This window comes from Salvia miltiorrhiza, chromosome 5 (genome assembly GCF_028751815.1).
Source record: "Salvia miltiorrhiza cultivar Shanhuang (shh) chromosome 5, IMPLAD_Smil_shh, whole genome shotgun sequence".
Taxonomy (NCBI): Eukaryota; Viridiplantae; Streptophyta; class Magnoliopsida; order Lamiales; family Lamiaceae; genus Salvia; species Salvia miltiorrhiza.
This window is the reverse complement of record NC_080391.1, coordinates 43,380,033-43,394,423: the sequence shown is the minus strand read 5'-3', so window position 1 is coordinate 43,394,423 and position 14,391 is coordinate 43,380,033. Positions and strand designations below refer to the sequence as shown.

General features: G+C 34.4%; 3 protein-coding genes across 3 annotated transcripts; 2 read left to right on the top strand and 1 right to left on the bottom strand.

The window, feature by feature from the left end:
• The first annotated feature begins 2,779 nt into the window (after positions 1-2,779).
• On the top strand, positions 2,780-3,673 carry LOC131024663 (uncharacterized). Its single transcript, XM_057954173.1, has one exon. It carries the CDS (start codon positions 3,157-3,159, stop codon positions 3,577-3,579), a length of 423 nt encoding a protein of 140 aa, XP_057810156.1. The 5' UTR covers positions 2,780-3,156; the 3' UTR covers positions 3,580-3,673.
• A 2,234-nt stretch (positions 3,674-5,907) lies between these two features.
• Positions 5,908-6,584, bottom strand: LOC131025963 (xyloglucan O-acetyltransferase 3-like). The gene is made up of 2 exons (XM_057955743.1): positions 6,579-6,584; positions 5,908-6,435 (listed from the first exon to the last, which is right to left on the bottom strand). The coding sequence occupies exons 1-2, from the start codon at positions 6,582-6,584 to the stop codon at positions 5,908-5,910; spliced, it is 534 nt and encodes a 177-aa protein (XP_057811726.1).
• LOC131024664 (uncharacterized) lies at positions 6,082-7,680 on the top strand. Its single transcript, XM_057954174.1, has 2 exons — positions 6,082-6,415; positions 6,869-7,680. Exon 2 carries the CDS (start codon positions 6,994-6,996, stop codon positions 7,492-7,494), a length of 501 nt encoding a protein of 166 aa, XP_057810157.1. The 5' UTR covers positions 6,082-6,415; positions 6,869-6,993; the 3' UTR covers positions 7,495-7,680.
• Positions 7,681-14,391: the final 6,711 nt, after the last annotated feature.

Genomic DNA, 14,391 nt, shown 5'->3' with positions numbered 1-14,391 from the left:
CAGCCTCCAGGTCAGGATGCAATCTCTGGCAGAAGGAGCCCTAATTCCAGCCCACTCCTTTTGGGCCCAGCCTGCGTAGCCCTAACTTATGCCTATAAATACCACATATAGCTGTGAACCATTCAGAGTGTAGAGCAGGAGGCAGAGAGAGATAGAGAAGGGAGAATGAATTTTGAGAGATCACTGCTGTAGTTTTACTTTCCATAGTTAGGTAGGAGTAGTCGCCCCTTATGGGCATAGTAGTTTAATTTTCTGTTCATGTTTTCTGCGGCACTTTTGGCCGTAAGTACCCTTTGCCTTAAGTAAGTTTCTATTTCAGTTTTTACTTTATGTTTTCCTTTATGTCTTTTGCCTTTGTTATTTATTTTATGTTTGGCTAAGTTTTATATTTTGATTTGGGCAAGATGATCTAAGCATGAACACTTAACTCGAGAGGTCTAATTTGGGCATAACAACTGTATGAGCATATTCCCGATACACTAGGTTTGATTCCAAAAAGGTTGTAACAACTTGGTTAATCAATTGATCACTAGTTAACTAGGGAGTTCTGGCCACAAGTAATACTTTGGGCACAAGGCGAAACGCCATCGACCTCCAAAATAGTACAACGAGTGTTGGAGCCGTGACTGCTGTGAAATATCGGCGTAAGAGTCAAGTGGGTCTATCTAAATCCTAAAGCATTCTGGGCAAAGCACAACTAGCGATAGGCCATCGCAGAGAGCGTGGATGTTGCCCGGGGTAGTTGATTTCCACTAGCTGAACCTTCTAAGGGATCATAAACTGAAAGGATAGATTGGGCGAGGGGTTTTTGCGTGCGTGACGAGTGACAATAGGGGCGCAACAATTCTTATGCCTATAACCACTGGTATGCGAGTATAGTGATTTATCTTTGCACCAGTGATCGAGTGACCAGTTCATGTTTAGTGATTTAAACCCAAGTCAGAATTGTTTTGGTTTACCTAGTTATTTCAGTTTTAGTTGGAAACCCCGTTCTGCCCATAAGCACGTTGTGGTCAGAACACTGCAGAATACAAACCCTTTTTAGGGACACCCTTGCAGGAGGAGTTACTGCTCAGTTCCCTGTGGATTCGACTCTGGACTTACCACTAGCTAGTCTAGTTGTGGGCACAGGATATTTTATTTGCACAAAGCTCAAACGACAGCTTCGTCACGAACCACATATATCTTGAGTCGTTTATCATTTTCATTTATCTTTTATATTTTGGGAATTATTTTGGAACTCATCACTAGATAGTCGGATTCAAAAATGAAAAATAAAATATGGATTCTTGAATATATTTTAATATTATTATTAGGTTCCTTAATTTGGGCTATTGTAATATTTAATTTTGTGTTAATACTAAAAATTACCTATTTTAGTTATAATAATTTTTGTTAGATCTCAATTGACGTATGTTACTTATTAAATTTAATAATTTTAGTTATCATAATTATCTTTTCTTTGTAATCAATTTATTATTATATGTTACTTATTAAATTTAATATTAGATTCATTAAATTGATAATGTTGTTTTATATACTATTTCAAATAAAATAATATTTGAATTGATAGAAGTTATTTTTTATGAATTGATCTAAATAATAAATGATGATATCTTTGACATTTTTATATCATTTTAAAAACAATGTATCATTTTATTTCGACACTCGTTGTGCATCGCACGGGCAGGCAATTAGAGATAAATGAGAGAACAAAAAATAAATTTGACATTTTAAATGATCATAACTTATTCGTTTTAAATTTAATTTGTTTTATCATTTTTACATCGAATAAAAGATCTTCTCGTAATTTTTAATATCTGTATTGAATATTTTTTTTATGACTCGAAGTTAATATTTTTTTTAAAAAAGAATTAAAATAGAAAGAAAAAAAAACAAAAAGAGATAAAATTTGTGAAAAAAAACACACACCATCTTTTATGCTTCCTTCGTCCACAGAATGAGTGACCATATTTCATTTTTGGTCCGTGTACCAAATGAATACTCTTTTTTTTTTGGTAAGTGTAGACCAAACAACTCATTTACACTAAAAGTGGATCCATTATTTCACTCATATACACTTAATTAATTTTGTAAAACCCATGCCACTCCAAATAAGTACCGGATGAATGGAGTATTATACATTGATATATAGATATCGAAGTCTAAGAGCACTCCCAGCAGATCACCTAAATGCATCACTAACTCTAAATTTAGGCTAAAATAATTGAAAATGAGATAAAAAATGCATCCAGCAGATCCCCTAAATTGGATGGGGCCCACAAAAAATTTTACACCTACCTAAATTTAATCTTAAATTTACACCCACCCTAAATTTATTTTAAGCTTATAATTAGTAGGGCCCACACATAATTATTGTTTTTATGTAGAAAATAGGAGATCTGGTGTATGCATTTATAAAATCGAGATCCTAAAATTAAATAGGGAAGCTTTAGGGAGGAATATAGGAACATAATTTTGGGATTTCTGCTGGGAGTGCTCTAAGTTGTTTCACATCAATTTGTTAAAGATTTTTTTTACCCTCTTTAATTTGGATAATTTTTTCTCCTTATAAGACCTTTTATTAAGAGGGTGATAGATTTCATTCTAATAATCAATTCATATTACCTGCACAATTATTTTATCTCTACAAACATAAACATAGTTATTTATCTTTTATTTTATTTTATTATTATTTTAAAATAATGGATGAAATTCTTGCTAATGGGTCGGGTTATGCCTATATATATTAAGCCCAAAATTGTAAATTGATAACTAACATCGACAATTCTTTTATTGATTTTACATTCTGATCCGTCAATTGGTTGAGAAATTAAATTGTAAGACTGGACACACTAATCTCTAAAAAAAAAAATGGACACACTTTTATATCAGTTAAATTTTTTTACATCAACTATTTATCTATCTATTAATTTTTCAAGAACTGTTATGTTGGGCCTGAGGGATATTAAAATGTTGGGCCTAGGCCCAAATAATTACCCCATTGTTTCAGAAAGAAAACTATCTCCGACACTTATTCACGGCGGCGGCGGTGCTGCTGCTGAGCTCCGATTCTTAACCCTACATCAATATAATCATTTTGGAAGAGGGAGAGGAAATTTGATAGACTAGAATTGAAGTCCCAAATAATTTTGGATGGACGCCATTGAAGACATCTTCGAATCTTCACTAAATCTTGAGGATTCCCACTTGAGAGAAGGCTACGACGAGGGCTACGCCGACGGCATAATCTCAGGTAAGGAAGAGGGCCAACAAGTCGGGCTCAAAACCGGGTTCGAAACGGGCGAGGAATTGGGCTTTTACCGCAGCTGCGTCTGTGTCTGGAGCTCGGCCATCCTGGCCGACCCGAATTTCATGTCTGCCCGAATTCAGAAGACAATCAATCAGATGGATGAATTGCTTCGGAATTACCCAATGCTCGAGCCGGAAAACGAGTCCGTCTCCGATGCTATGGATGCTTTGCGGCTCAAATTTAGGGTTATTTGTGCTAGCTTGAATCTCAAATTGGAGTACAAGGGTTATCCCAAGGCATCCGATGCTGGAGATATTTGGTTTTGATGTTTACCGCCAACTGTTTGATGTATGTCCTATGAGAGAATTTTGATGATTGCTTCATTGTGAAGTTGCATTATATATGTCTACCTATTGTTTATGATGTTGGAGTGATGAAAGCTAACAATATCTTGCCTTTCCACATATGATCACTTTGTTATAGTGTTTTTGTGTGTATATATATGTGTGTGATGCAACTCATTATCACTAAATGTGCTCAATATATCTAATGAACTTATTTAGTTTGGATGGCCTCTAGTTTTATCATGTCACCATCTGATTTACTTCTGTTGCTAGTGAATCATGGGAATTTTGCAATATTAGAAACTGACCATTTGAGCTATTGTGTCATGTAATGTAACCTTACTTGCTCTCATTCCTTTGCTCAAGAATCTTTCTCAACAAAAGGATGTAAGGCATGTTCTCTACGAGAGAGAGCTTCCACATGAGAATTTCGTAGCTGTTACTATAGTCTTTCCTTTTCCTAAATACATACATGAGTTTTGTTGTACCATATATTGCTGTAAAAGCTATGATAATATTGCTCCTCCGTTATGGCTACTGTGCATTATAAAATCCAGAACAATTTTTTTGCTTTGATGCCTAACTTGATCTGGAGTTCTTATTATCTGTTTGAGGGTCGAGCCAACCTGGCCAGCTTATGTCAGAATCGATAATTGATCAATCGAATAGTTTGGAAGGCCTCTAGTTATGCTGATTGAGAAGCCACATTATAGCCGTATAGGTATGGCTCCCAACATTTGGAGAATTTTCAGCTGAATTATATCCAATCTGTGACCTTCTAGACCTGCAAGCGAGAACATGTGTAAGGTATGTTATGTGAAGAAGATCATATTTTTATTTTCTTTTACAGCTATGACCGTGAACCCTGCTACGAACCTTTTATGACTGAGTTTATTGTCAGTTTCTTTCTTTCTCAGTTTCCCTATTATGCCACTTTTTTGCCCTATCGGAATTGTTAGTTGCTCGTGTTGTGGAGATTTTGTTAGCTATGATTCGAGATTCTGTTTTACCTCATTATCATCTGTTTCTCCTTTTTATGGTACTAGATGCTTATAATATTTTCTCCATGTTTTTTCGTCAAAAAGTTATCTTCTTCCTTGTGGTCACTGGTCAGGTATCCTGCTTCTCTCCCGACTGCTCGAATGCAGTCGAAATTTTCAGCTTTAATACATAAATTTCAGTTGTTTTCTGTTTCTTTCTATTGACTCCAAATGTTTGTAAGCAGAAGACTCCAAATGTTTGTAAGCAGAACTTGCTCTCTGTTCCTACAAACAACGGACACGGGCCGTGAAGAACTCATGCACCTCCTAGCCTGGCCCCTTCATAAGGTAACTAGGTAAGTTTTCACCAACTTCAACCCAATTTTAATTCTAAAATGTTTTACAAATCATTGTAATGACAACATATTTCGTCAATTTGTAACAAAATAGACATGCCCGGAATGTCCCTAGCTATTTTGGTGATGGGTATATGATCATCTGGAGCAGAAGTTGGCTCCATGTATCGACCGGGCCAGGCATGCACCAATGCAAGCAATCTCTATAATCAGGGGCAGATCCACGTTTGGTAGATAGGAGAGGCTGAACTTGTTGAAATATAAAACTAGAAGGTATTGCACGGGATTTCGGGGACGGTAGCCCCGAGCCAATTTTTTTTGGGCAGTTTGTACAGATCGTTTTGTGTCTAAGTTTTGTGTCTAAGTAGAATTTTAATGTCTTTAGGATTTAAAAATCAATCACATAATATAATACTCCCTTCGTCCCGGTCAAGACGCTATATTTATTTTTCGACACGGGATTTAAGGAGTTGTAGATTAATGTTTTAAGTGTGTAATAATAAAGTGATAAAGTAGGAGAGAGAAAGTAATAAAGTGATAAAGTAAGAAAGAGAATGTAATAAAGTGATAAATAGGATAAAGAAGGTAATAAAGAAATATTTAATTAGTGTTAATTAGTGTTTAAAATTTCTTATTTTTGCCAAATATAGAAATGTAACATCTTCGATGGGACGGCCCAAAAAGGAATATGTAGCATCTTGGGCGGGACGGAGGGAGTATATAGTTGTACCTTTTTTATTGATTCAACAATAGCTACATTTGAAACACATAAAGAACTACATCTATACATTTAAAAATATATATATTCTATCTTTAATAAAAATAAATGAATTTTTATTATAATGTTATTTTTTTTTATTTTTTTTTAATCTTTTTGGAGACTGGATTGGGCTATAATTATTCTGCCGTCTGTTTTTGCCAATGCACATCTGGATGCCCGTCAACCCTCATCGCCACCATCTCCGTAACACCCATCACTTCAAACACATTCCCAGCGCCACCATTCCTTGCCGCCTCCGCCTCTTCCACTTGAATCCTCCGGTACTCCCACTGGGGCCGGGCCTCGTCCACCTCGTCCCGCCCAACGGGTCGGGTCCGGTTGCACCCGCCCTCGGTGTTCCACTCCCGTTCTCAAAGTGTGAGGGTGAGTACGTCCGCACGAAGCTGACGATCTTCTTGCAGTCCCCGCACTCGTTGACAGCCCGGAGCACGGCCCTGAAGGCCCTCCTGATAGCCCGGCCCGGCCCAAAGTCCGTTACCTTGGGCTTGCGGCAGTAGATGCACCCGATGAGGTTGCCGTCCTCATACAGGTAGTTCTTCCGGACGAACCAGGGGCCGCCCGAGAAGACAGCGTAGTCGATGGAAGGCAGCTCCGCTGTCCACCGGGGGTCGGCTCTGTCGAGGTGCAAGTCGAAATTGCCCGTAGCGGTGCCGTTGACTATGAGCTCGGTGGCAGCGAAGAGGAACTGCGACCAGAATACGGTTAGTGCAACTCCTTTTTTCTGATAAAAAAAAAGAATACAGTTAGTGTGAAGTTATGTTTTGGAAACTTCCGTATTGTGAATTTGTCGTCTGCATCTTTTTTGATTGATCTTGGAGTTTCTACCTGCAAACCATATCAATATACCTAAATGAGGATTTCCACCAACATCTTTTAGATCGAGCTTGTTGCAGATGTACAATGGCGGATCCAGGAAGCCCCTCCCAATTTTTGAGTTTTTAAATATATATATATATATATATATATATATATGTATATATATATAATAGATTAATACATTATTTTAGTAATCGTACTATCCACATTAATTGCTTAACATTTTACAATGATTTTTTATATTAGTTTGTTAAATTTGTGTTATTTTGGTCCTATTTTCTTTTCTGTGTTAATTTTAATGTTCAATTTGAGTTAATTCTCAAGTTAAAGTGATGCAGTTCAGAGCAGAGCACAGGATGCGGAGCAGAGCCGAGTTTCAGAGGCTGCACAGAGTGAAGATCCGGTACACGTGCCCGTTGGTCCGGTGACGAGAGCTAGAGCCAAGACGTTCAAGGCTAATTTAATGGCGTTAGTGGAAGAAATCTGGAGGCAAGAGCTGAAAAGACCAATTGGAGAAGGACCGACAGATCAGAGTTCAAAGGTAGTAAACCTTATTGCTTACAGAGCAGAGTCGCACAGTAGAGCCGAACCGCCAGAGCAGACTCGATTCCTCTGCGCTTCGTTAGAGCAGCGAAATCATTTCGCCCGGGAAACCACGATTCCTCTGGCTTTTGCCAGAGCAGCGGAATTGACCCGCCCGAGAAGACTCGATCCCTCTGGCCTCGCCAGAGCAGCGGGATCGTTCCACCCGAGAAGAATCGACTGTGCAGAGAATTCACGTCGAGTCTGCCTGAGCAGCGAATTCACGTCGAGTCTGCCCGAGCAGAGAAATCAAGTGGAGCCTGCCCGAGCAGAGAAATCAAGTGGAGCCTGTCCGAGCAGAGAATTTAAGTGGAGTCTGCCCGAGCAGATTCAACCAGCCAGAGAAAACTTGATTCCTCTGGCTTTGCCAGAGCAGACTTGATTCCAATGCGTTTTTCAGAGGAGGCCTCGCTGGGGTCTCTTTTGACTTGCTGAACAAGTTCCGTTATTTCTTTAATTTCTGTTTATTTCCTTTTTACGTAGGGTTTTCCGTTCCCTATAAATAGGGCTGTTATGTGTTGGAAAAGTTAGACAATTTTGATATTAAAAAAAACGGTGAGTTTAATTCTCTCTCAAGTTTCGAATTCTTCTTGATAAACAAGGATTCAACCTATCGACGAATCGACGAGATCTTCATCCCTCGCCGTGTGTCATTCAGCGTCTCCGAGTTCTTGCGTCAAATGCACGTTGGGGTTTAGGGAATTATTCGCCTAGATCATTTCGTGGTTTAAATTCAGGGGTTTTGAGGCATTCCATCCTTTATCTGTAATTTTCAATTTGTTCCGTTCAATTTCAATCTTCCGAGTACAAATCAAATAGATCCGTAATTGCCAGTTCTTTACGATATTATTTGTGATTTCTGGAGAAACTCCATAAATTCCGGTAAGATCTTATCATCTTCCGGTAGGGGTGTAAGTGAGTCGAGCTAGCTCGCGAGCTACTCGGGATCGACTCGAAAATTACTCGAAATCGACTCGGTATAAGTCGAGTCGAGCTCGAGCTCGAGCTACTCGACTAGATATCGAGCCCGAGTTCGAGTTTCATCATACTCGACTCGTTAGGCTCGCGAGCCTAATCGAGCTTTCAAAAAAATTATGATTTTATCCCTATATTATAGCTTAATTACTAATATAGCTCATAATATATACAATTTGTTGAAGCATGTATGAGACGAGCTTAAACGAGCTCGAGCTCAACAAGCCTAAACGAGTTCGAGTTCGATTAAGATTCAATAATCGAGCCGAACCGAGTCGAGCTCGAGCTCATCGAATATGCAATCGAGTCGAGCTCGAGCTCAAAAATCTCAAACTCGAGCGAGTCGAGCTCGAGCTCGAGCTTGATACATATAGACCGAGCTCGAGCTCGAGTATGTAAATACTCGACTCGACTCGGCTCATTTACACCCCTATCTTCCGGCCAGGGCCATATCATCTGGTATCATAAAGTAAAGTTATAAACTTTTAATAATGAAAATTAGTTTATGCTTTTAAATGATAGAAACATTTAGAAAAAAAAAATGCATATAGATATGTCTTTATATGCTTTCAATGTTCTTGTTATTGAATTAATGGAATGCAAACAACTATTTCTTATACTAAGTGACTGAGTTATAATCCTAAGTTCTTTAAAATTATACTTGGACATAAAAATGAATTGTACAAAATGTTCAAAAAAAATTGGCTCATGGGCTCCTGACTCGAAACCCCCATGCAAATACTTCCGGACACCATACTTCAATAAATTCAGCCCCCCTCTAACAATAAATCCTGGATCCGGCCCATGCAGATGCATGTGATTCCATGTGATTCCGAGCTAAAGAATCGCTGAAGAAAACCATCTTTTTACCTCGGAGAATACTAAGAAAAGTTTGTGCACTTAAACGAGGTAGTTTACATTTGTGTGGTTTCTGTCATCAATGAAAAAAAATATTTTCTGCTATGTGAGAGACAATTTCTCACAAATGGAATTGTATATATGAAATAAGAAAATTAAAAAATATTTAATAAAATAATTTAAAAATACAAATAAGAAAATAGAAATGAAAAATAAGGAAAGAATATTGCTTACAAAAAGGAATTGATCCTAGGAATTAAGTATTAATCTAATTCTTTTTATTATTTTACATTACATTAAAAATAAATAGAAAATATAAAACTTTATATAGGTCTAATCTTCGAAACTTCTCTCTAAGTGGAAACTCTCGAGTTTTGATATAACTAGTACACCCTACCGCACGATGCACGGACCGCGATATATTTATTTATTTTTAAAATTTTAAATTATGTAATAATGTAAAATTTTCATTATTTGAGTTAGATTAATTGATAACAAAAAAAATTATATTAATTTAAATATTAATAACTATGTTATCAACTTAATGAGTATAATATTAAATCCAATAAGTATTTTATACTAATTGAATACGTATAATAATTATTAAATTTATAGATTGCAAATCAAATAATTTAAGTCAATCTCACTGCTTAAACAAATCTACACTATATTAAAAAGGGAGTTTTCAATTTCAAATTTATTTTAAAGTTGAGTGGCAATTTTGTAGTTAGATTAAAATCGAAGGTTTAATTATAAGCTAATAAGCTATACATTTTTTTTCTTTTTCTTTAACTTCATATTTTTCTATTTTATTTCTTTTTAAAATTGTGAAATTCGACTAATTATAAAATATTTGATATGCATATCAAATTAAAGATCATGACAAGAGCTTTAATTTGATATATGTTATGTAAATATTGGATTTAAAATATAAAGTTTATATTTATTTAAAGATTAAAACTTAAGAAAATTCTCTCTCCTCTCTCCTTTTTTTTTTTAATAAATCTATTTTTTTTTCAATTATCTTTGAACTTATATTGTTTTCTTTTTTCACAATATCATTTTTTTATTGATATGAATTATTTTTTATTATTTTTATATTAAACTAAAATATATTTATCTTAAATTATACTAGTATTTTTAATTATATTTAGAATTTTTATATAATAATTAAATGATAATCAATGTTATATATAATAAAATATAAAAATATTTTTTGTGCGTTGCACGAGTGCAAATGCTAGTAACACTAAACCATCAATATAACAAAATTAATCGCCGTCATTTAATATAACAATTTTGGGTACTTAAAAGTCTAAATTGCATTATTATTATTATTATTATTATTATTATTATTATTATTATTATTATTATTATTATTATTATTATTATTATTATTAAAAACTCTTCTTTTATACTCCCTCCGTCCCACGAAGTATGACACAGTTTTTTTTTTTGTCCCACGAAATTTGACCTGTTTCTAAAAATGGCAAAAAATACATTTTATTCACCTTTTCACTTTCTCACCTACCACACTTAAAACATTAAATACCAATTTCTTAATTCTCGTGCCGAAAAGAACTAGGTCATGCTTCATGGGACGGAGGGAGTATTATACTCCCTACGTCCCTGAAATGGCTTCCTCTTTGGGGACGACACGAGTTTTAATGAAAAGTTGTAAAGTGTATTGATAGTGGAGAAAAAAATGATATAATTATTATTGAAAGTTGTGAAAAGTGTTATAATTAGTATTGAGAGTGGTGAAAAGTGAAAAGTGAAAAGTAAGAATAAATAAAGTATTATTAGTGGTGGGGTAGACGTCCAAAAATAGAAGAAAAAAAGAGGAAGTTATTCAGGCGACGTCCCACAATGGAAAAGAGAAAGTTATTTTAGGGACGGAGGGAGTGTATAGATTAATATTTTAAATATTTTATACTTTATCTAATACACCACTTATTTATGAACAGGGTTGGTTGGCCCTCAGGCGAAAGAGGCGGCCGCCTCATGTCCTTAATAAACGTACACCATTTTATCTATTTCTATATACATATTAATTAAGAAAATAAATTAAAATTAACTCCTAAAAAACAGTCTAATGCATGAAAAAATAAAAGGGAAAAAAATGCATATATACATTTATACATATATGAATTTGCTCCCTCCTTTATTTTCCACATAATTTTTGAATTTTTCCTATAAAATCATCAATTTTATGTTTTGTTCGAATATTTTCAAATTTTCAAATTTATGAATGAATAAAACATTGCTTATTCTTTTATTTTACACATTACATTGAATTTTTTTTCCTGTAAAATCACAAACTTTTGATTTTATTCAATTTTTTCATAATTTTAAATTTCCTCCAAATTGAATCTGACTTGGTGCTTATGCGACAGCCGGGCATGTGCCGACCTCTCTTCCATCATTATGATGTCGTTTATACTTGGTGCGTCGTTTTACACCAAAAATATCCGGCAGTCAGCCGGTATGCCCACACTGCGTAGACAGCAGTAAGCAAGATCGTCTCCCAAGGGATCGGCGAGAATTCTCCTAAAATTCAACATGCAAGGAAACTCAAGAAACGAAATTATGGGGAAAATATGAAAATATTAAAATAGAAATAAATAAATAAAATTCAAAAGAAGTGCAATGGTTCTAATATTAAATATAAAATAAATAAATAGAAAATTTCCAACAATTTATAAAGAATTCCAGCAATCAATTAAGTCCACCCTAGCTTAATTATTCTGATCATTAATGCAAATATAACTTTAATTCATGCAAGCAAACCAGTTATAATCACCGAAGACGCTTCTGACTTGATCTTATTTCTCCTTAATTATTCGGTAACCAGGAAGACGCTTCACTAATTACTACCCTAATCGACTGACAACCGTAAGAGACGCTCTATAGATTTAATGAGTCGACAACATTAATTTCTAGAGAAACCCGATTCAAAACCAATAAACTCTGACGCAGGATTATTGAATTAAGACTGTTTTTCCCTTGACCCTGATGTGCCAATTTACCACTAATCAAACCTAAACCATGATTACGTATGGCCGATTTAATTGGTTGTATAATTAATTCTAACCCACTAAATATTGCGCACTACCTAATGGATTAAAACAATTAATAACGATAAACACGGAGAATCACAGATACAAGCATAAAATAAAGTATAAGAACAAATTAGATCTCACAGAATAATCTTGCTAGTGCTTCCCTAATCGTTGCTGGAATAAAAGAAATTAGCTAGAACGCATAAAAACTAAGCAAATAAAATAAATTGCGAAGAAAAATAATGAAGAATCGAAAAACTTGATTAAAAGGCTCCAAAGCTAGCGTCCAATCTGCTTCTCCAAAAAAATTTGCGTGAATGTGTGTTGTATTCCAAGAAATATATATATCCCTAATATAAGATAAGGAAATAAAAATAAACAAAACCTAATCTAATGAAGGTTGATAAGTGGCGCACAGGCCCAAGCAAAAGTAAACTATAAGTTCAGCCCATAAATGAGTAAAATCTGATCTACTAATAAAAGTCAAAGTGGCATCATCCGCTGAATCTCTCGCCATCCTTCAATTCGGACATCTCAGGCGGTATGGGCACACCGTACGGCTTACGCGCACAGATTTCTCATCATAAATTCATAACTTCAAAACTCTTCTCAAATCAAACCTTTTCTCCAAAACCTATCAAAATCATTAAAAGAATTCATTAGTTTCATAATTAACTCCAAAAGATAATAATTAAGGAGGAACTTGCATTAAAATTCACCGAAAGACACTCAAAATATGCGTATAAAATACGCCCAATCAATACTTAAACTTTGAGTGAAATTTGATTTTTCAAATTTGTTTCATCTTAAGCGAAATTATGACGAAATTCGTTGATAAGTTGAAGCAATTTTGTGATGAAACAATCTTACATTCAAAGTGATATTCTTCACATCGCTAAGCTAAGTTAGATTCAATGTGAGTGAAATTTAAAATAGAAAAAAATTGAACGAAATTAAAAGTTAAAGATTTTATAGGAAATATTCAAAAGTCATGTGCCAAATAAAAGATGGAGCAAAGTTAATGTATTTATACACATTTATTCCAAAAGAAAATGAGGGAAGTTAATACATACATATGTGGAATATAATATTGCGAAAACTAATTTTTTTTTTTCTACTGCTATTTTATATATATATATAGGGTTGAGTTCAATAGAGAATTATCTTTTTATTCATTATGAACAAATCTATTCATTTTACGAACAGATCAACATAAGTAATGAACAGTCGTATTTAGTAAAAATAAAGAAAAACCCTTGGCAAATTGTTGTTCATGTGGTACATTGATCTGTTCATTAAAATTATAGATCTGTTCGTTTTTATTTTACGAATTCTCTATTCTCCACAATATTTAGCTTCTCTGTTGATATATATATATATATATATATATATATATATATATATAGGGTGCGGTTATAGTGAGAACCACAATTATCGTGAGAACATAAGAACCAATAAAATTACTGCATCTGCTATACAAATTAATGCATCCGCTATTAAATTTAATGCATCCGAAAAAAATATTTTTTTTGCTCCCTTCAGGATTCGAACCCAGCACCTGCATCCATCCACCAAGATGATGCATCCACCGTAGATCTTGATGATCGAATGACTTAAAATGGTTCTCCGTTCTTATTTTATTAGTGGTTCTTATTTGAACCTCTCCCTATATATATATATATATATATATATATATATATATATATATGGAAGGGCTAAAATAAGAGTATTTCTTAAAATATAAAATAAGAATCATTTTCAGCCCTTAGATCATCAAGATCTACAGTTGATTCGTAATCCTGTTAGATGGATTTATGGTCCTGAGTTCGAATCCCAAAAGTAGCAAAAATTTATTTTTCACAATTCATACATTTATACAGCGAATTCATACGTGTTCTACATAAAATTCATACATTAAAAATTGCTCTTATTTCTTATTTTAAGGTGTGCTCTCACGGTAGCCCACCCCTATATATATATATATATATATATATATATATATATATATATATATATATATAGGGGCGCGCTCCAGTGAGACCCCCTATTTTTCGTGTAATATGAGTACAATGAATAAGACATACTCCCTCCGTCCCATTAATCAAGTCTCCTTGCTTTTGGGCACGGGTATTAAGGAGAGTTGAATTAGATGTAAAAGTAGTAGGGACCACAAAATTATTGCTTTATTTAATGTTATTTTATTAACTAATTAAAGTGACTAATAAAATGCCTTTTAAATTAATTCAACAATTTAAATTAATTTTAAAATGCTTTATTTAATGTGATTGAATTGTTTATTAGATTAACTATGAATTGGGAACAGTAAAATGATGCTAAAACACGGCAAAATAGAGGGGAAAAAAAGGCGGCAGAAATGGTGGGCC

Excerpts from the sequence above, each read along its gene's own strand:
- LOC131024664 (XM_057954174.1), top strand. The coding sequence starts at position 6,994 with ATGGCGTTAGTGGAAGAAATCTGGAGGCAAGAGCTGAAAAGACCAATT.
- LOC131024663 (XM_057954173.1), top strand. The coding sequence starts at position 3,157 with ATGGACGCCATTGAAGACATCTTCGAATCTTCACTAAATCTTGAGGAT.